The sequence below is a fragment of the Malaya genurostris genome, chromosome 1 (assembly GCF_030247185.1).
Source record: "Malaya genurostris strain Urasoe2022 chromosome 1, Malgen_1.1, whole genome shotgun sequence".
NCBI classification, from domain to species: domain Eukaryota; kingdom Metazoa; phylum Arthropoda; class Insecta; order Diptera; family Culicidae; genus Malaya; species Malaya genurostris.
Genome location: NC_080570.1, coordinates 26,122,200 through 26,145,613, shown reverse-complemented (window position 1 = coordinate 26,145,613; position 23,414 = coordinate 26,122,200). Strand labels below are relative to the sequence as shown.

The 23,414-nt window shown below is 36.8% G+C and overlaps 1 protein-coding gene across 2 annotated transcripts in view; it reads left to right on the top strand.

Annotated features, from left to right (window-relative positions):
* Window positions 1-23,414, top strand: part of LOC131435512 (pyrokinin-1 receptor-like) — a 141,610-nt gene that overhangs the window by 89,525 nt on the left and 28,671 nt on the right. For both annotated transcript variants that reach the window (XM_058603496.1, XM_058603505.1), the window contains one exon: window positions 2,552-3,058. In XM_058603496.1, the coding sequence (XP_058459479.1) occupies window positions 2,647-3,058 (412 nt within the window). In that variant the 5' untranslated portion in view covers window positions 2,552-2,646. The remainder of the gene's footprint in view (window positions 1-2,551; window positions 3,059-23,414) is intronic.

The window sequence follows — 23,414 nt, the reverse complement described above, 5'->3', positions numbered from 1 at the left end:
AATACAGTGTAGTGAACAATAGAGTGTACGAAATGGGCAAATACGATTTAACAAAGCCTGAAACTTGGCCTACAAGGCCAAATTCAATTTGTATTGATTTCAAGCGAAATTGAAATCTTGCTTAAGGAACGAATGCATCTAAACGTTACTGATGTAAGTGAGATTCAATTCAACAAGGCGTCTAACTGTGTGTACATTATGTTCAAACGTGAAAAAGATGCAATTGCATTTGCTTCGGTTAATAACGGGGTGCACAGTATTGATCATGACAATGTTAACTATAAAATCCCTGTGTACATGGTGGACAATGCCATAGAAGTACGCCTGCATGACCTTCCCCCGCAGACCAGCGAGGGGTATGTTTGGGAATGTATGTCGCAGTACGGTGAAGTTCTTTCCATCGAAAGGGAAGTATGGCGGAATTTTTTTCCGGGTATCCGGAATGGCGTGCGAGTGGTACGTATGCAACTACGTAAAGCCATTCCATCTTACATCATTTGTGATCAAGACGGGATACATCCGTGTAAAACGCTGATTATGTATGAAAATCAACTGGTTACATGTCAGTTTTGTGAACAACCTGCACACTACGGCAAACCTTGCAATGAAACTGCAAAAAGGACATCTTTGAACAAAAATAAGGACAACCGCCCAACAACGGAAACTAGTGAGCGCAGTACTCCTGTTGTACCATCAAACCCACCAACAACTGCAATTAATGCACAACAAGGCGCGTCTACAGCAACTAACAACCAACCCAAGAATGCGAATTACAAGGAAAACGAAGAAAAAACGGAAACCAACAACGATACCACCGATGCGGCAATGGAGGACGAGACGAGCCACGAACAAAGTGCCCCTCACTCATCGCAAGATAAAAATGGAAGCTCCTCTCCCAACGGAAGGTGACAACGAGATCCAACGGTAAACAAATTATTTTATCTAATAAAAACATGGCTCATTCGGCCACGTTAAGCTTGTACGCAAATTGGCCTGAATAAAAAATTTTTTATGAAAAAAAAACACGATCCAAAAAAATTTTAACTACGAAAGGATTCCAAACTGTTTCTCAAAATATCGCGTGTTGTCTCATAGTTGGCATTAGGCCCTTTTCTAGGGAAATTCGGACATTTTGAACCTGAGAGTGTGCTAGTGCAATATTTTGGTTTTGATGGCGATCGCCATTGCTAATGTATGGGATGAATGAAGAACCAACGATAGGATGAATATAAAAACTTTCACATGAAATTTGGAGCACAGCAGTGAGCATATCAGAAGTGTTTTTAGCTGATTTTTTAAAATACTATTTTAATTTCCAACGAATATGAATCCATTCCCAATGTGGAGCAAGGCGAATTAAGCAGAAATATGAAAAAATCGTTGTGATTTTAGTATCTAAATCGGGGTTTTAAGGTGACGTCCTTACACATGAGATGAAATAGGGAGTCAAATAGGGATGAAATTCAGGAATTTCATATAGGACCGTGAGACCTTTCATTTGAATCTAAGTTTGTGGAAATCGGTCAAACTATCACTGAGAAAAGTGAGTGAGATCCATTTTGGTATATATGACCACTATTTCCGGTGCTTCGGGAACCGGATACCGGGTACCAGGATAGATTTAGTTGCCTACTGATAATGACTATCGATTTGTGTAGTTTTTAGACCAGTTCTGAAATTTTTTTACGTGTTTTGTTTCGCCGGTTTAAGTGACGGTGTACAATATTGAACACACTTTACCATATAACTCCGGAACCGGAAGTCGGATCCGGATGAAATTCAGGAATTTCGTATGGGACTAGGAGAAAATCTAGTGACATTATTTGACACATACTCATACACACGCACAGACATTGCTCAGCTCGATGAACTGAGTCGAATGGTATATGACACTTTACTAGTCGGTTTTTCAAGTGATTACATAACCTTTCTATATGAGAAAAGCAAAAAAACACATTAAAAAATATAGCAAATATCAAAAATAGCAAATATAAAAAATCAGCAAGAATATCGAAATTAGTGAATATTGCAAAACAGCAAAGAAAAATACCCAAACAAATATAACCAGAATTGTAAAATAATTCTGAAATTGCTAAAATAACAGACGTTTGTGAAGCTTGTCTCGGAACAAATGAAAACTAAAATAACAAAATTGATGTTTTTTTCATCCTTCTGCTCGAATAGATTTGCGACCAAGAAAGGAAGACAACTTTCCGAAACACCTTGAAAAAAACTTTTGATTTAAGGTAGAGTCAATCTAATAACGAAGTCTATATTTAGGACCGGCCCATTTCATTGAAAATCAAAAGGCGCCCGATCAAATTCTTTACACAATTTGGACGTGTCAAAAATAAATTCACTCTAACAGAAGTCATTCACAAGAACTCATTCATTTGGAATTCTATCGCCTCCCCCCATCGCATCGTACCCCAATTCGATTCCAATCAATCCGAAGTCAAGTCCCAAAATGAGGGCAAATTGATTCATGGAGGAGACAAAAAAGTGACACCGTATCTAAACATTTTTCATTTGCTTACCCTTTTTTTTGCAGGAAACATCTCAACCTGAATCGAATGACTAGATAAGGGTCGTTCGAGTGCTGTCCGGAAACATAATACTGAGCCTGAACCCGCACCCGGTTGTGTCATGATGGAACTGCAACTGCCGACGACTGGCACCATGTTCAATCGGTCCCTGATATATCTGGAACTGGTTGCCGTCAGTTCACCAACCGCAACCCTAACCGGCAATAGCACCGGTGGTTTCGTGACCGGATTCGACCTGCTGCTGCCCCAGCAACCGTTCGTGAACACAAATCAAACCACCGTGCAGGGCGATGATGGCGATGGTGCACTGGTTAACGAAAATTTCGGAACTACGGCGGATTCGATTTGCATAATCCTGCCCATCACCATTTTCTACTGCTTCATCTTTGTGGCCGGCATCCTCGGTAATCTGGCCATCTGCATAGTGATTGCGAGGAATCGTTCCATGCACACGGCCACCAACTACTATCTGTTCAATCTGGCCGTGTCCGATTTTCTGCTGCTGCTGTTCGGTAAGTATTTTGGGGACGACGACGACGACGAATGAAAGTCACAATTCCCAACTGGGAGGAGCTTCAGACATGTTTCGGTATGGGAAGCCAATAAGATTAGACGATCGTATCTAGAAATAAGATTATGGGGAAAACATCAAATTTTCTATTATTTTTCGGAATAACTGGAAAAATTATGTTGATTCTTGGATAACACTTCCATTAGAGATGTTCTGCGTCGTTTTGAGATTTTTTTTGCCATTGATGTTCATCAGACAAACAACAGCCTAAATGCTAAAAGTTGAAGATATGTTTAATGTAGAAAAGAAACTGGTTTTTGCTTTCCAATATCTGCAAGCACTCCACCGCAAAGATTGTCCCAGATAATGGAAATAGTACGAAATATCAATGAGTATTTAATTTTCGTTAAATATACTTTTAATACTAGACTAGCACAACAGATTAGTATTTTCGATATTTGCTATCTAGCGACTGTATGCTTGCTGGTGAAGCTTCTTGTGAACGTTGCCCATAAGACTTAGCACAGATTTTTTGGCGATATGTTTTCGGCACGTTCCTCCAATCTTTTTTAGGGCTGCCACATGCACGAAATTCGTCCAGCATTGTCAAGCTTAGAGATAGCTGCCGGGCCGACTTCTCTATCTATCACCCGCTGAAGACATTTGGTGCAATAAAATTAATAATTTCGATTTCGTGTTGATATGTTACAATCATACGACGAAGATTATTGAATCCAACAGTATTTTGTTTACTGGAAACCGATCGCTTCTTAACTTCGTGATAAATTATCAACTCTGATAAATTTTCCGTCCCTTCATTGGATGTTTCTTGTTAGAATATTATTAGTTTTCACTCGCTTCAATATTTCAACTGGTTTTTATTACTCTGTGGCATAAGCAATCTATATGAAACACCAATCGAAGCTTTCCAAAAATCCGTGATATAAAGTTAGGCGGCGTACTTTAGTATAGGTAATACCACCGTTTTATGTTGGCAGTGACGCCATAAGTAATTAAAAAAACTAAATGCACTAAAAATGAATTTAGTTTTCATTCGTCGCACATTGATTCATAACACACATTTTTTTTACCAAAATTCGTTTTTATTATTCAACATAATTGCCATCAGAGGCGATACAGCGATTATAGTGATCTTCCAACTTTTCGATACAATTTTTGTAGTACGATTTGTCCTTTGCCTCAAAATAGGCCTCAGTTTCAGCGATTACCTCTTCATTGCTTCTAAATTTTTTACTAGCGAGCATTCTCTTGAGGTCTGACAACAGGAAAAAGTCACTGCGGGCCAAATCTGCAGAATACGGCAGATGAGGGAGCAATTCGAAGCCCAATTCGTTCAATTTCAGCATGGTTTTCATCGACTTGTGACACGGTGCATGGTCTTGATGAAACAAAACTTCTTTCTTCTTCAAATGAGGCCGTTTTTTTAAATTTCGTCCTTCAAACGCTCTAATAACGCTATATAATAGTCACTGTTGATGGTTTTTCCCTTTTCAGAGTAGTCGATGAAAATTATACCATGCGAATCCCAAAATACAGACGCCATAACCTTACCGGCCGATTGTTGAGTCTTTCCACGCTTTGGGCTCGGTTCATCGCGTGCAGTCCACTCAGTTGACTGTCGATTGGACTCCGGAGTGAAGTGATGGAGCCATGTTTCGTCCATTGTTATATATCGACGAAAAAAATCGGTTTTATTTCGATGTAACAACTCCAAACACTGCTCAGAATCATAAATTCGTTGTTGTTTTTGATCGATTGTGAGCTCACGCGGCACCCATTTTGCACAAAGCTTTCTCATATCCAAATATTCGTGAATAATATGTCCAACACGTTCCTTCGATATCTTTAGGGTGTCAGCTATCTCGATCAACTTCACTTTACGGTCATTGAAAATCATTTTGTGGATTTTTTTCACGTTTTCATCGGTAACAGCCTCTTTTGGACGTCCACTGCGTTCATCGTCTTCGGTGCTCATATGACCAGTACGAAATTTTGCAAACCACTTACGAATTGTTGCTTCGCCCGGTGCAGAGTCTGGATAACACTCATCAAGCCATTTTTTGGTATCGGCGGCACTGTTTTTCATCAAAAAGTAGTGTTTCATCAACACACGAAATTCCTTTTTTTCCATTTTTTCACAATAACAAAAGTAGCTTCACTCAAAATGCAATATCTCACAAACTAATAATCAGACAGCTGTCAAATTTATACACATATCTTTTGAAGGTTGGTGCTAACTGAAAATGGTATGGATTTAATTCTAGTGGCGCCCTATCATAGAAACGATACGAACTTTTCAGCCGATCTGTTAGTATCGATTGACTTTCATTGATATTTTTCGGCAAGTAGTGACTAGAGAAGATAATCAGGAATCAGGAATCAGAACAAATTGGCTCAAATGGCACGTTCCCCTTGATATTTGGAGATTTGTGCCTTGCCATCAATTTGTTTTTAGCATCATTTTCCCGATATATAAGAGGGAAGGATTGAAAGGAAATGGTAAGGGTTGGACTAGGAGGATGGGAAAAATTGACGACACAAAAACACATAAAAGCAGAAGTAAATTCTGCACCCCTAAAGGATGCTGAACAATCTGCTGAGGATCACATTTAGTGGAAACAGAAGGAAATTCTGAACCTCTACGAGGTCCAGAACAGTCTGCTGTTAATAAAACCTCCAACCCCCGAGAGGATTTAGAGATCTTACAAAATCGACACCATTCTGCACTCCCGGAAGAATACAGAACGACTCGCAGTATGTAAGAGCAGAAGTAAATTCGGTACCCCCCAAAGGATGCCAAACAATCTGCTAAACCCTATTTAAGGTGAATACAGAAGGGATTCATTCACTCCAGGAAGAACGATGAACCCTTCTGACTATAGCTCCTTACCACATTGGGTGAGAAACGAGAGAATATCCTTCAATTTTAGCTCCGCATACACAGACTCAACCATGTACGGAGAACCAGAAACCCGGATACGTAGCTGCGTCAATGCGGGACAGTTACATATCAGATGATATGAAGTACCATAATCGCATTTACACAAATCACACGAATAATACTCAGCACGTTGAATAGCAGCCATGTGATAATTGAGTTTGCAATGTCCAGTCAGAGCTCTGACCAGAATACTTCAATGATACTTGGAGAAATGCAGTAGACACTTTGACATTTTCAGATTTAAATCTGGTAGAAATGCTTTTGTCTGAGCGCAAGTTTGCAAGCTGCGCCAGTAGCTGGCATGTTTGGATGCAGCCCAAGAACGAATCTTGTGCTTTATCCAACTAGTTGAAAGTGGTAAAGCTGGTTCAGGACCAACGAAATCATTCGTTGCACCAGCTCTAGCCAACTCATCAGCCCATTCATTTCCAGTAATACCAGAATGGCCGGGTAGCCATAAGAAGTAAACAGCATTTGAAATGCTGAGGTCTTCAATTTGAGTTCGACATGCGATCACTAGATTCGACCGTGAGTCATTCGAACTGAGTGCTTTTGAGGCTGCCTGACTGTCGGAACAAACATAAATACGTTTACCACAGATCCTCTGCTGAAGTGCCGATTGTACTCCACATAGAATTGCGTAGATTTCTGCTTGGAACACAGTACAGTATCTACCAAGTGAATGAGACTGCTCCAGCCTCATTTCACGACAGTAGACACCAGCACCAGCACGACCATTCAACAGAGAACCGTCCGTATAACAAACTATGTGTTCATCGAGTTGTCGTTCCAGACAACCAGACAACCATTCCTCACGAAGAGGATAGCTCACATTGAATGTTTTGAAAGGAAAACTACATGTGAGAGTTAGGTCACTAGGAGCGAGTAAATACTCATCCCACGTAACCATTTGAGACCACAAGCGAGTGTGGCTGGTAGCATAATCTAATGGGTTACTGTTCAAAAGCCCTGTAACCTTAATGAAGTGGTTTAATGCACAGTAGCGCCTCTAGAGCAGCAGTAGGAGTTGTCGTGAATGCTCCTGTCATCGCCATTAGGACCATCCTTTGGAGATGATTTAGCTTTGACTGAACTATCGCGACTTCTCCTTTCTGCCACCATACAAGTCATCCATATGCTAATATTGGTCTAACAATAGTTGTGTAGATCCAATGAATATATCTGGGTTTGAGTCCCCACGATTTTTCAAAAGCTCGTCTGCATTGGCCGAAAGCCATGCAAGCTCTTTTAATCCTGAAGTCAATGTGAGCAGACCAATTCAGTTTTGAGTCAAGAATAACCCCGACGTATTTAACTTGATCGACCACAGTGACCTCTGAACCAAAGAACTGCAACGGACGAGCTACTGTAATTATCCTACGATGAGTGAAAAGCACCATTGATGTTTTGCCCGGATTTACAGATAATCCAACCTGACAACACCATTGTTCAACAGATCGCAGGGCTTGTTGCATTAAATCAAAGAGAGTGTTAATGCTTATACCGGTCATCAATATATGATAATCGTCGGCAAAACCATAAGTCGGAAATCCGAGGTTATTAAGTTTCCTTAACAAACCATCAGTGACTAGGTTCCATAAAAGTGGGGATAGTACACCACCTTGAGGAAAAACCCAAGATATTCCGTTCACGACTGCAATGTTTAACCTCCTGCAGCCATTCAGCCATCGGCACGGAAATACACCTTGACTTAGGAGTTCCTATTTTTGTGGCCTTTTACGACATGGAACAGGAAACCAGTGGATCAATTCTTGGTAAAAAATAATTCCGCCGGATGCCACACGGCTTACCTGTTTGGTGGACTTATACCACCGGTACAGGTGGACCGTAGCGTTATTCTTAGCCAGTTGGGAAACCGCTACCGACACTACACGGCTATCTAGGCTGCTCAGAGAGGGAAGTTAACATTGATGGTCAACTTCCATGGATGGCCGAGCAACCGGTAACCGGATTGACTTTCATTGATATTTTTCGGCAAGTAGTGACTAGAGAAGATAAAGATATGAAAATGAAAGGTGGATAGATATTCTAAATAGAATCAGTTAGAAACTTAGATCGAAAAAGCTAGACTAGACAGGCTCATATATGCAAGTTCTCACTACACTATGCCGCTACCACCAATGAAAGTCAATCGTTACAGTACAAATTAACGGCAATAAAAATAGTTAAACATTGATATAGTTAAATTTACGAAACTAAACTACTTTCGTACATCCCCATATAAAACATTTTTTTTACATAACGATAACATTTTAATTATATTCATTTCAAACATTGTTTCGTAACAAAGCATGGGCTTTATTTTGTATTGCGTTGGAGGATGAGAAGTAGACAAAATTATATATTTAATTTTAAAAAAATATATCAAATCTGTATCCTGCATGAAACCGCGAAATGGTTCACAGCCTTAGAAGGGGTAATGTCTAGTTATTTGAAGTTTTGCTTACTCAGTTTCAAGTGCCAATTAGTCTATCTCCTTCATTGTCTTCGCTCTTGGTAGCGAGCAAGTTCGAATGAATAGAATTATAAATGGAGTAAAGTATTAAAAATGAAAACTGAAACAGGAAACTATTAATTTATGTGTATTCTGTAATTGATGTTTCAGCTATCTGGTTTGTCTTTCATTTGTTATTGATTCGAATGTTTACATAAACCGCATTTGAAGGCCGCTCTCACACTATTGAAGGAGATATTTTGTTACTTCAAGAGATCAACTGAGCTTTAATTTGAAGAGAATCGATTGAAGAACTGAATGCTGCCGGTTCGGACCGTCAGCAAACGTTGTGTGTATCAGAGTGTAAAGTTTACTGCAGTAGAGAGATCGTCAGTGTGTTTCACATTCGGTTTCAATTGAATTGAATGAAGTTTTACTGCACTGGTTACAACTTCTTAACCAAATTAACTTTACAGAAAAAGTTTAAATTTAAAACGAAAGGAAATGAAATCGTCTCAAAAAATTTTAAACGTCGAAATGGTTCCAAACTTGTTCTAAAAATATTGTGTGTTGTCTCATACTTGGCATTAGGCCCTTTTTTAAAAGAATTCTGACATTTTGAACCTGAGAGTGATATATTTTGTTTTGATTGCTGTCACCATTGCTAAATTATATAGGATTGCTAAATGATATAGGGCTTTGGAAGAATAATTTGATTTCCAACAAATGTAAAGTAATTCCCAATGTGGAGCAAGGTAAATTAAGCAGAAGTATGAAATAATTATAATGATTTTAGTGGCTAAATCTGGTTTTTGAGATAACGTCACTTAACAGTGTTGGTGATTGCCGAAAATTTGACAGAAGCTGCTATATTGCTATCTATATTGTATACAACATTTTCAATCCGGTAGAAGATGCTACAAGAACTCGAGTCTCTCAATGCATGAACCGCGAGAGAATTTTTCTACATTCCTTCGCTCCACTTCATACTCTGAGTATTTCACGGCCCTTAAAAAATTACAGTCTGATAATGATCGTTGCTGTGTGGCATTTCCCAAGAGAGAATCGCAAGTTGACAATTATCGCAGAAAATCGAGTCGATGATTCAACTTGATGATTCTCATACTAGGTTGCAATATTTCAAAACCCTTGTGTGGAGCATTCACAGACATTTTCATAGACACAACTTATACAAAGATTATATGCACATAGTTAGAATAAGCGGCAATAGTAAAATGATTCTATCGCAATTATCAACTGCCTGTATAGAATCGGATCGCGAAACGAGAATAAGCGACCGTTTGTTGCTTCAGAGAAGATCCCCACAGCAGCGTGATAACCTTTGATTCTCAGAAATGTCATCGAGAGAAATTCACTCTCGCACTGGTGTCGATTCTATGTTAAATGAGTCATGCCGGGTTTTTGTTGTTGCGATGATTTCCAACTCTCTTTGATGGCACTGATTTAATCGTTGAAGAGTTGCCAGAGAACGTTCTTTGATACGATAAAAGCCATCCTTGCGTCACTATAAATGACATGAAACAGGGAGCTGTTACCCTAACTATCAACAACATAATTAGACTTATGTCATGGACAAAAACTGCAGTCAAAATATTTTATTTCAATAGTTATCATAAGAAATGTGTAAAATGACGTTTTGTATCTGGATTGACAATTCATTATTATTAGAAAAATAATTGCTTTCGCCCATTGGCTTATATTTTTTAAACGCAATTTTCGCACTTAAGTTTCTAAAAAACGTTGCTGTTTATTTTACTCATGCCATTATCATTTGCTTGGAATACTGCCAAAGCTCCCTAATCGCTCAATTTGAATACGTTAGTCGTGATTGTTATGATGATACAATTACCCTCTACTTTCACACACCACAAATTCCAACTAAGCTTGCGACGAAGTTTTTCCTATGAGCTCTGCAATAACATAATTTGTGAGGCATCTCACGAAGATAGTATTTCACCAAACAGTCCATATTCAACGATCTCGAGCAACAAAACCCCAACGGTGTGGTTTCCGATCGGATCCGGACGAACCGAGCTGGGATATGATATCTTGGCATACCACACATTGTTTCATGTACCGGAAACAATTCGACTCATGTGATGCTTGAACGCTTCGGTACTGTTAGGAAGCGGAATCCACATAACTGAGAGCTCAGGGATTTAACACGCCGCCAAGTCTATCGAAACCTGGATTCACCTCACCATTACCGTTGTCGGCATTTGATGCCTGCTTTGTTCACTGTACACTTTTTTCTTCCAGAGTTGTAATATCCAAGTCAAAGTTTGATAACAAGACAAACAACCCAGTAGGCAACGCCTAACCGCAGTCGGTTTTCCTACACTTCGGTAAACTGCGATGGAGCGTGAGTCGGTTAACCAAAGGTTCCCGAAACCTTTTCCAGTCACAACACTACAACACAGAAACATGGGAAAACCGTATGCAGAAGAGTTTTGCGCTCGGAAAATAAATCGTGTCGTATGTCGTTCGGCTCCCCTGACAAAGTAATTGGAATGTTTATTCATATCGTTAGTTTTCCGAACGGATTTTCACGGATGCATTAACAGTAATAAAATTCACTTCTGAAATGGGAACGCATGGATATTGTTTTTCGTTTTATGATTGTATGTTTCTACCATTGCGCGAACTGCTTACATGCGGTGAATCGTTTATTTTATTAACTTCACTGACGGCTGAGTAAATAACGTTGGTGGAAATCTACGTGTTCGGATACATCATTCATATCAGTGGCAATGGCCCTCTTGAGACAGAAGAATTTAATGAAAAACACCGACGTCACACAGTCAAGGAACAGTTCACGTTTAGTTCCCAACTGTGTGGGTTGAAGGTTTATCAAGATTTTCTTTTTGCGGTCAGAAAACAACACGACGGAATGCTCTGCGATGTGGAGGCAGCCGTTCATTTGTTTTTGCGACCTGATCAAATGTTGACGTAAAATAATATAGAAAAAGCTAAAACTGGACTTGACAACTGGGGGTTCTGGTTTGGTGGCAATTCTTTATCAGACTGTCCCGCAGTTGGCGATGGGTTGATTTTGGTATCGCTTGCAAGATAGCAAGGAAAATACCCTGTAAGAAAAAAACAAGCCCCACGGAAGTCCTCTGTTGGTCCGGTGAATGTCTGATAAATCATTTAACAGAATGCTGATTCGCACTTTCGTTTGCCGATTTTGAAACAAATTATTGAGCCGCGCGCCATTTCGATTAGTAACAATAATTTCTATGTTGGTTTGGTTAATTCACAAAATTGTGCTTTAACACAAAATATATATCAAACACTTAAGGGAGTACTCTAGTGTGACGACCGTTTTCAAATGCTTTTGAGGATTTTTTTGTTGAAAAAAAAAACGTGAGAACAAAAGCAATTATGTTTCATATCGGTTTAGAATACATTTAAACAATCTTTGGAAAATTGTTAAAGCCATGTTAAAGGAGGTACACAGATCAACATAGCATAAATCACTTTTGCGATTATATTTCCGGAACCGGAAGCATCCGCCATTTGCCATCGACCTTGATCAATAACATAATAGTAGTTTTCAAACGAGCATAATTAGAGAAAATCGGTTCAGCCATCTTCGAGAAAATTGAGCGGATAGAAAAAAGCAGTAAATAAGTCACTTTTGCGATTATATTTCCGCAACCGGAAGCATCCGCCATTTGCCCATCGAACTTGATCAATAATATAATAGTAGTTTTCAAACGAGCCTAAGATAGAGAAAATCGGCTCAGCCATCTTCGAGAAAATTGAGCGGATAGAAAAAAACAGCGCATTAGACACTTTTGCGATTATATTTCCGGAACCGGAAGCGTCCGTCATTTGCCAATCGAACTTGATCAATGAACCAATAGTAGCTTGAAACTAGCCTAAGATGGAGAAATTCGGTTCAGCCATCTTCGAGAAAATTGAGCGGATAGAAAAAAACAGTCCATAAGACACGTTTGCGATTATATTTCCGGAACCGGTAGCGTCCGCCATTTGCCCATCGAACTTGATCAATAATATAATAGTAGTTTTCAAACGAGCCTAAGATAGAGAAAATCGGTTCAGCCATCTTCGAGAAAATTGAGCGGATAGAAAAAAAACAGTGCATAAGACACTTTTGCGATTATATTTCCGGAACCGGAAGCGTCCGTCATTTGCCAATCGAACTTGATCAATGAACCAATAGTAGCTTAAAACTAGCCTAAGATGGAGAAATTCGGTTCAGCCATTTTCGAGAAAATTGAGCGGATAGAAAAAAAACAGTGCATAAGTCACTTTTGCGATTATATTTGCGGAACCGGAAGCGTCTGCCATTTGCCCATCGAACTTGATCAATAACATAATAGTAGTTTTCAAACGAGCCTAAGATAGAGAAAATCGGTTCAGCCATCTTCGAGAAAATTGAGCGGATAGAAAAAAAACAGTGCATAAGACACTTTTGCGATTATATTTCCGGAACCGGAAGCGTCCGTCATTTGCCAATCGAACTTGATCAATGAACCAATAGTAGCTTAAAACTAGCCTAAGATGGAGAAATTCGGTTCAGCCATTTTCGAGAAAATTGAGCGGATAGAAAAAAAACAGTGCATAAGTCACTTTTGCGATTATATTTGCGGAACCGGAAGCGTCTGCCATTTGCCCATCGAACTAGATCAATAACATAATAGTAGTTTTCAAACGAGCCTAAGATAAAGAAATTCGGTTCAGCCATTTTCGAGAAAGTTGAGCGGATAGAAAAAAACAGTGCACTTTCACTTTTGCGATTATATTTCCGGAACCGGAAGCGTCCGCCATTTGCCAATCAAATTTGATCAATTAACCAATAGTAGCTTAAAACGAGCCTGAGTTTTATTGAGAGAAAGCTTTATCACTAATACATTCAACGCTTTGTCTTCGTGTGGGTGCCATTTTTGCATAAAACTGTTCTGTTTTACTGAATGAAATAATTATTGGTTCATGTATACCGAAATCATACAATAGTTCATATAATTTTGTTTTAATTTGGATATCAATAGAGTTTATATTTTTCAATGTCAGTTTCAGCTGATCAGGAAATTATAGAATACTTTTAATAACAAAAAATCCTTTTTAATCCACCGAGTGGTGTAATGGTGCCTTTCTCATATTACCTATATTTTCAAAAACATCACTACACACCTAGAAAAAATCGTGTAAATTCACGTCTTCTGAGAACGACATATACGAGCGTCAAAAATGACTCATTTTTACACTAGATCTAACACATATTTATTGCATTCTGACATATTTTTAAATGCTGAAGCTTGTAAATTTACACGTCTTCTTTAAAAATAGTGTATGTTCGACACATATGTGAATCATTCTTGTAAAATTCAGTCATTTTACGAATTACGTTTTTATGATTTGAGTCATATGCGGATTTACGTCACCGGTAAATTTAAGAATTTTTTGCTGTGTAGAAGATCCAGTCAAGATTTTTTTTTCAAACTTGAATCAAATCAAAAGCTTTCTTTGTTATAAACTACCATCACCTTTTCAATTTGTAAACAGTTAGTGCAAGTTAATATAGATTTAAATGTGGCAACCCTGCACGTTATACAGAATTGAACAAAGCACGCTGTGTGCTACGCGGGTGCGTTTTCTTCTTCTTCCGTACCAGCACGTACCGATTTTGCATCATTTTGTATGACAGTTTGAAAGTTTTGATACTCATTGCCCTATAATTGCGGAACCGGAAGTCGGATCTGGATGAAATTTCACAGTATCTTTTGCGACACTGAAAGCTTTAATTTGAATCATAGTTTGTGAAAACGGCTTAACCGTTGTTGAGAAATCGAGGTGAGTTCCGTTTTTGGAGATTTTCGTCACTATTATCGATGCTTTTGGAAGCGGAAACCGGGGACTAGTAGTTCCAAAGTAGTTTTATATATCCACCAACTAACAAGATCTGCCAACTAGATGAATTTCCCAGTAAATTTTATAAAAATGTGCACCTCGTTTCGCCATAGCTTGTGAAAAATACTCATGAATTTGAAAATTTTTACTAATTGCGCTGTAAAACCGGAACCGGACCTTTAATTTGCATCTTATTTTGTGACAATTGGTTGAGAAATTCCCGAGAAAATAGAAAACGCATTTTCTCTTAGATTTGTACATATTACCTTGTATAACCGGAACCGGAAGTCGGATCGAGATAAAATTCAATTCCCCCCCCACACACACAGACATTTTCTCAGTTCGGTTCAAAAGTCTGTTTTCACAGTGTTTGTATAGCCTTTTTATTCGAAAAAGGCAAAAAAGGCGGGTTGTTCAAGTCAGAGACGTTCTTCTGCTTCTTTCACACCTCCGAATATCAATAAACTATTAGAAGATTGATTGTGTGAAATTTATAACTTTTACTACTTCGCTCCTTGGAATGTATCGGAGCATCTATATTGAAGTATGACTGGAACTGAATTCGAAACATGGGACTAGTTCCGAATTCAGTTACAAAATTCAGGATCGGAATCCCGATCAAGATTTCAGTTCATTAGTTTAGTTTGAGAATTCTGGAACTGAACTCATTTTCACAATTCAGGATCCAAATTTAATTGTAGAACTGAATACTGAAACTGTTGAAAATTTCATCGCAAATTCCAAATTAATATTTCCGATAGCTTGTAGAAAAAATTGTGTTGTTGGGCTAAGTACAACAAGAGATATTCACGATTAAGTTCTCGAGAAAACTGAAACTGACCCAAGGTAGTTTCATCAAACAAACACCTTTCACAAAACTGTGTTGGATTCGCGCTTAGCAACGAGGGGTTTGAGCAAACTTAGCATAGAAATCAAATTCAAAACTGACTCGATTTTCAGTTCAACAACGTTGAAACTAGGTTCGCAACTGGCTTCAAACAAACGGTTTGACAGCAGTTAGGGTGCAAACTGGGTTAGGTTTGGCATCAAACGAAAATGACAAAACAAAGATTTCCCAAGCTACTTCGATTTGGTTTGGTAAAATAAACGTTTCCCTTTAATTATTACAGCTTTTGGTTTCTGTTAAACAACAGTGAAATGGATAATATTCGGGTAGGCGATGTCAGGGGCATAACCGGTTTGACGTGAATACGAATACCATGATCTCACTGAAACTGAAACTGTGCCCTTATAAAACACGATATCAACTACTGCGAATGACAAATACAGATTAAAATTAGGGCTAAGTAAAAAACATAATAAAAAGAAATATTGGAAATAATAGAAATATTTTTTTATAATAACGCATTCGCTATCCAAAATAATAAACATTCAAACTAGAGTTGTTTTACAAATCAGTGGAAATCGTGACATCTGCCATTAATATGATTTCGTTAATGTTTGAATTGTTTGTACACAACCCTGTGATTTTTTTTTTCGTTCAACTAACTCGGCAGTCAATCCCATGGTACTAGTTTTATTGGAGAAGTTTTGAAGTGACTAATTAGCCTATTTTTTTAAATAAACAGTACATACTTGTTGACTATTTCTACATCGGGTAGAAATAATAATACATTTTCTTTTCATATGGAGATACTCAAATTACTCAAATTACACACTATTTTTATAGGAAAAAAACAATAACAAACGAGTGTTTCGTCCAGTATGCTGTTCAACAAACGCCCAACAATATTTAACCACTCTCTCAGTGGGTAGCCACACGTAAAAAATGAAATAAAATAAACATCAACGTTGGTTAGTTTTGTTTCCTTAAAACTGAACGCACTGATCTGGGATCTGGGTTTCTGCACAAAAGAATTTTTACTTTCTTGTCGTTTCTTCACGAAACAACTACCTACGTTCCTGCATGCTCTAAAGCGATAACAGCGAAAAAAAAATACAATAACAGTTCTCATCTAGAATTCCATATCTACTGTGTGATACCAACAAACCGGTAGGTACTTCTGTGGAACAATAAATTCGTTGGCCTCCACGTTTATCACGTTAAACTGGTTGAATTTGGTGTGTCCGTTACGAGTAAGAATTTATCGTTTCGTGAATTTATTGTAGGAACCCCTTCGTAGGATAAACTGTTTTTTTTTAACCAACACAGATTTATCACCTCATATTACTGCACATTTGCAACCATTATTTACTATTGCACCCGCTGCAAGAAAAAACCATTAGCGAGACGGGACCAAATCGTATGACAAATGTAATATTAATGGAGCCGTACACACTTAAATTCGTCCAGCAATCATTACATTATCAACAGTCTAAAATGTCAATTCAATCGATAGATCAGCGAAAGGAAACGTTTATTAACAGCGGTACTCAAAGGTTATATTTTGTTGAGAATTCGGTTGACAATTAATTGCCGAGATTTCCACAGCTGACATCTTCAATTAAATTTAAGAGTGTAGCATAAATGTGACGCCGGTCATACGCTCATTCGTATGGCGAATGTCGATAAAACCACATTTGTTTTAATCCTTATAGATTTATCTTAACATGAGTCTCTTCTGAATTAACGGCAAAGGTTTCGATAAATTCATTGGAAAAGCGACAGTCGGTAGAGCTGGAATAATTGTTCGGAAAGACCATTCCCGTTGCTACATGATGACCCGTTTTAATTTGTCTGTGCTGTTGTTTTTCGATAATGGTATAAATTGAATTATCCTAGCGTTTTATGGTGAGCCTCTGATGATGCCGCACTCTCGGATGGTGACATCAATTATATTTTTCTCGCATTTTAATAGGGTAACGGCTCCCTATTTCATCGGAGCTCCTATTTCCATCTCATCCCTTCAACTCATTACTTTGAACATGAATAATATTTTACAACATACCTGAACCAGACTGTGAAATGTTTCAAAATGATTATAAAAGCTATTGTCACACTTTCACATTGAAAGAAATGGTTTTAAATTATTCGGTGATCGTTTTTTCATTTAAAATAAACTCACTTTTCAATTCAGGGCACATTTTCGTCTCAAGATTTACAGTTCGTCATGTTTCTTATTATCTACTAATCGATTCGTCTCAAAACATGATCACTATTTCGCACAATTACACTACCATTGAATGCTGGATGACTTCATAATTAGTAATGTTCACTTGTCACTTGTCTAATTAACGATTAAAAACTTCAAAAATTACCCGACAAGCAATAAACGTCTTCAAAAGTATGAGATGTAAGTTTTTCACTTAGTTCACTGGATTGCGCTTCGTTTTCATCTCATTTGGTTTCGCAAAGTTGCCAAGTTATCTCATAATGTTACAAAACAATTTTTTCTTCTTCAAATTATCATCAAAAAGTATGTGGCTAAATCGGGGTTTTAAGGCGACGTTCTTACAAATGAGGTGAAATAGGGAGCCCTTACCCTATAACTAGACAGATGTGTCAAAAGTAAACCATTCTTCTTTTCTAAGTTTGATAGAAGCTAATAAAAAATTTTCACTTCATAATTCTCGGTTGGTTTTTTCAAATAGCCGCGTATCAGCAAGTGCCAGTTTCTCTTTGTTCACTTTCTCTTTCGATTATTGTGACGTGATTATTAAGTTTTTTTTTGGATTTTGCATTTTTTGTATACACTCTTAGAGAAAATGAATCACACTTAACGTAAATTCTTGGATGATGACAGAATAATGCATCATATGACATGTTATTATGTTAAAATAAATTTTGTTGTTTTTATAGCAACTTCTGCTAAATTAGCTGCGTAATTACGTAGTTTGAATTGTAAATTTAAGTATGTAGTGCTGATAGTGTGGTCGGTAATAAAACGAACACAGTGAATGTGGCTGTATCAATGACGAGAGAAAGGCATTACCACACCAAAAGGTGGATTAAAATATTTTTTAAACACACTTACCGCTAATGTTGGTTTTAATAACAAGTTTGATTTTTATATCCTGAAAATACGATCAACCCTTTCCCCTTCCCCCTTTATAACTAAAACCTAAGACAAGACCTGACAACTGGTTTCTTATTCTTCCTTCCGAATCATCCTTCTCGTCATCTTCGCCCTGTGAAATAAATAACAACAGCCTGTTTACGTATCGGTTACAGTGTGGCCATATTTACAGATTTTTTCATAACATTTTATGCTGAGAAAAAAAATATTAATTCAATTGAAATATTTAGACTCGGTCTTTGATTTGAAATAAACGTGAAAAATGTTTTGATGAATGAATTTTTATTTATTAATTATTAACATTTGAAAACAATCAATTGAGCATACTTCTGGTGTTGATTTTTTTTTGCGTTGTTTTTCATCCTCTCCTATCTTCAAACGAAAAGCTACAAATCGCTTTATTAAGGAATGTTTAAATTGTAAATTTGGTTTTCAAAGGACGATTAGTTATTCGAACAAGTCAGCCATAGGAAATAGTTATATATTCATTTAGGGGTTAGCCTAATTTTGTGCTAGGGCACATAACCGTTTTCAAAAGAAAAAGTGTTCTGTAAGTAGCAGAAACTTTACGTCTGCTTAGCGGTTCAAATTGAACTGCCGAGTTTAGCACTAAGCAGTTCAATTTGAACTGCTCTGCCCTGATGAGTCAAAGACGAAATGTAAAAATAATGAGTAATACATTGATTGTCAACTTTTTCTACCTCAACGTATTGATCGCTATATGGCACTTTTATCGATGGAACGTAAGTGAAACAATCTGACTTTTTCCATTTGTAAAATGTAGCTTAAAAAAAAATCTAGTTATATTTCATTAACATTCCTACAGTTTGACTTACGCCAGAAATTCTTATTCCTGCTTAGATGACAAAACACGAAATATCACTTTTATGTTGAACGCAAAATCGAATTGTTGACACCAGTGCAGTAAAACTTCATTCATTTCAATTGAAACCGAATGTGAAACACACTGACGATCTCTCTACTGCAGTAAAATTCACTCCCTGACATACACAACGTTTGCTGATGGTCCGAACCGGCAGCATTCAGTTCTTCAATCGATTCTCTTCAAAACAATGCTCAGTTTAACCACCGTCAGTTGATCTCTTGAAGTAACAAAATATCTCTTTCAATAGTGTGAGAGCGGCCTTCAGATGCGGTTTATGTAAACATTCGAATTCATAACAAATGAAAGACAAACCAGATAGCTGAAATATCAATTACAGAATATACATAAATTAATAGTTTTCTGTTTCAGTTTTCATTTTCAATACTTTACTCCATTTATAATTCTGTTCATTCGAACTTGCTCGCTACCAAGAGCGAAGACAATGGAAGAGATAGACTACTTGGCACTTGAAACTGAGTAAGCAAAACTTCAAATGACTAGGTACGATTATTCAACTGGCGTTAAATTCTGAGAGCTTCACTTGAAAATGACAGCAAAAGTCAAATGAATTTGTATCGATATACTGAAGGTTCTGAATTTTATTTTTATTTGATATTATTCGATTGAAACTGATATTTTACCGCACTGGTTGACATACTACCGGATCTTCTGGAAACCGTAGACTTCATTCTTCTCGTAAAAGTAAACACACTTTCGAATTAACACTAATTTAACAAAACTTTTTTGGTTACACTTTGATTTACTAAAAATAAAAACGGTATTATGCTGATTTTAATTACACAGTGCTGCCACTGTAAATATTTACTACAGATGAGGTTGAAAAAAACAGTGAAAATTTTCATTTTCATTGGTGAGCTAAAATTATACATTTTATCAAACTTGTTTTCTGAATTTTCTCTATACTTGGCATCATTGCTTGCGTATCCTGAAAAAGTTCATTATGACATTATGACATAAAAGTCTTGTCTTAGACCTAGGACAGGACCATGCAACTGGTTTCTTTTTCCAGAAAAATATTTATTTTCTTATTTCGGTTGCTCCCTGTTATAAATACACTAGGGGTCTTCTTTTACGCGGTTTTTATAATGCGGTTTCTGTGTACGCGGATTTGTCTTAGAAACCTCAAGATCTGGTGTAATCGTCTATGATATTTGGCATCAAAAAATTTGTTTTGCATTTTGCGATATTTTTCTACGCGGATTTCCGAAGCTACGCGGTCTAAAATTCTGTAAGTATGGAAGTCGAATTTTTCAAAAATTTTTTTTTATATTTTACAAGGACGTTTTATGCATTTCTAAGACATGTGGCATCAAACAAATTTTTTTCTTTAGTTTTGCGGTTTTATTTTACGCGGATTTCCGAAGTAACGCGGTTTTTTGCGCGGTTTTTGCTTAAGTACGTATCCCCCGCGTAAAAAGAGACCTCAGTGTAATACATTCCTTGTGATCACTGTTGCCAAAAGAGATGATTATGCATTCTGAAAAGCTGTTCCTCTTATAACATGCGATTATTTATCATTTGAAAACACTTAGACAAATGTTATGCAAGTCAAAAATATAGTTCTGAATTCATGATGATCAGATGTTTGTTTTAAAGAAAACGTTTAGTTGAAACAGTTTAATGACATTTTTCTAAAACACTGATTATTGGGTAATTAATTTTTGCAGCTTTATTAACTAAAGTATCCAACTATTCAATTTGAAAAAATACTAACAAACAAAAATCTCCAAACATCTCAAGTACAACCAACATAATCAATATTCTCATCAATATCACACGTCAGATTTCAGGCTTTCTCTTTGTGTCATCCAATGATTGTTAAATGTACTCGTATTCTTTCCACATTGACAGCACTTGAAAACAAATTGAACTTATATCCTGTTGAAATGGATAATTTTAAAAAGATGATCCGAAAAACAAAATATGCAATATCAAACTAAACTGTTACCGACGATCCTGACAACACTTTTTCTACCACCCTGCAGTAATATTCCTTTCAACAACGTGTAGGGTAAGGGCTCCCTATTTCATCTCAGCTCCGATTTCCATCTCATTCCTTCACCTCATAACTTTGAACATTAATCATATCTTTAAACGTACTTGAACAAAACTGTGGAACGTTTTAAAACATTTATTCTAGGTTTTGCCACACTTTCCAATTGAAAAAAATAGTTGAAAAACCTTCAACGATCGCTTTTTTCATTTAAAATAAACTCACTTTTTGATTTAGGAAACACTTTCGTCTGAAGTTTTACAATTCATCAGGTTTCTGAATATTTACTAATCGATTCGTCTCAAAACATGATCACTATTTCACATAATTACACCTCTATTCAATGATGAATGACTTTATAGTTAGTAATGTTCACTTTCCACTTGTTTATTCAACGATTAAAGACTTCTTAAATTACCTGATGAGCAATAAAAGCAATGAAAAATATGAGATAAAAATTTGCACTTAGTTCACTTGATTGCGCTTTGTTTTCATCTCATTTCGTATCGCAAGGTTGCCAAGTTTTCTCATTTTATTTAACTCTATAAAAAAAATTTTTTTTCTTTAAATTATCATCATCATATTTAAGTATTTTTTGGTATCCGTGACATTAGTTTAATTATATCATTGATATTTATATATAAATAAAACTGTTTCGGACTCTAATATTACCAAATAGAGCGTGTTCAATACTAATCAAATAACCATTGTGCAAATCTAGTAGCACTGGTTTCTTTCCGCTATACGTCACCATAACACTGTTAAATGTGTGTGTTTCATCGACTGTACACAGAGATGCCAGATATTTTCATAGAAAATATGTATCTGCTCTATCTGTTTTCACTAATAAAATGAATTAAATTCAAATTGGTTTTAAATTTTAATATAAATGTTTATCAGTGTTCATCATCAAACATTTGCACAAAAGATTTCCATTTTAACATGTGATTTGTCCGTTGAATTATAAACTTTTAAAGAAGTACTGTAATCAAATACTAATAAATACTCAGAGGGAAAAGTCTAACGTTTTACTTCTCACTTTTTATGAACCTTTACAAATCTGTATTAAATTTAGAAAATCTGTAATCTGATTTAACGAACGCGAACGCAAAAATCTATACAATACAGATAAATCTGTATGAATGGCATCTCTGGTTCTACATTTTGTTTTTAGAAGGGCCAATGCCTAAATAGTAACAATTCTTTTTTTGTTTATTTTTAAGTTCTTCAAATTAACTGCAGAGTAAAGTTTTAAATTTGAAACGAAAGATAATAAAAACGATCCAAAAAATTTTAAATGTCGAAATGATTCCAAACTGTTTTTTTTAATAGCGTGCGTTGTGTCATAGTTGGCATTAGGCCCTTTTTAAGGAAAATTCTGACATTTTGAACCTGAGAGTGTGATAGTGCAATATTTTGGTTTTGATTGCTGTCGCCATTGCTAATTTATGGGATGAATAAAGGACCAACGGTAGGATGAATACAAAACCTTTGAGATGAAATTAATAGCACAGTAGTGAACATATCAGAAGTGTTTTTAGCTGATTTTTTAATTATTATTTTAATTTCCAAGGAATGTGAATCAATTCCCAATGTGGAGCAAGGCGAATTATGCAGAATTATGTCGTATAAATCACACGAGAATTCGATCTGAATAAAACAAAAACAAACTTGTCATTTTAACCTACAGCAAAACAAAAATCTAGTCTGAAATGAATGTTGCACCCAAAATAGTGTCTCATGTGAAAGCGGCACCCAAATTATGGTGGCACCTCGTGTCGATCGTGGTGCCATCTGCAAGTGTTCGCCATGCAGGTTGAGCAAATTTTACACCCAGCTCATATGTGAGCCTGTATATCTGTTTTCTGTGCTTAGACTGAAACTTAAACTTTCATACCTAGTAAATTCCACCGAAGTTGTATACGTATTATCGTATCGTATTCGGTGTTTGGTTTGGATTCATTGTGCAGACAATTCGTGCCGGAAATTGAGTGCGCAAATTTAGTTTAGTGGAAATTTTCGAACGAACTTTACTGTGTTAGTTTATGCTAACCCATTGTGTGTTGTTTAGTGTGCTCTGCGCTAGAGTTTTTTGGTACCATAATTCACCGCCGAACTTGATTCTCGTGTTCTTCCATTCTGCTATTTGTAGGCAGGAATGTGGT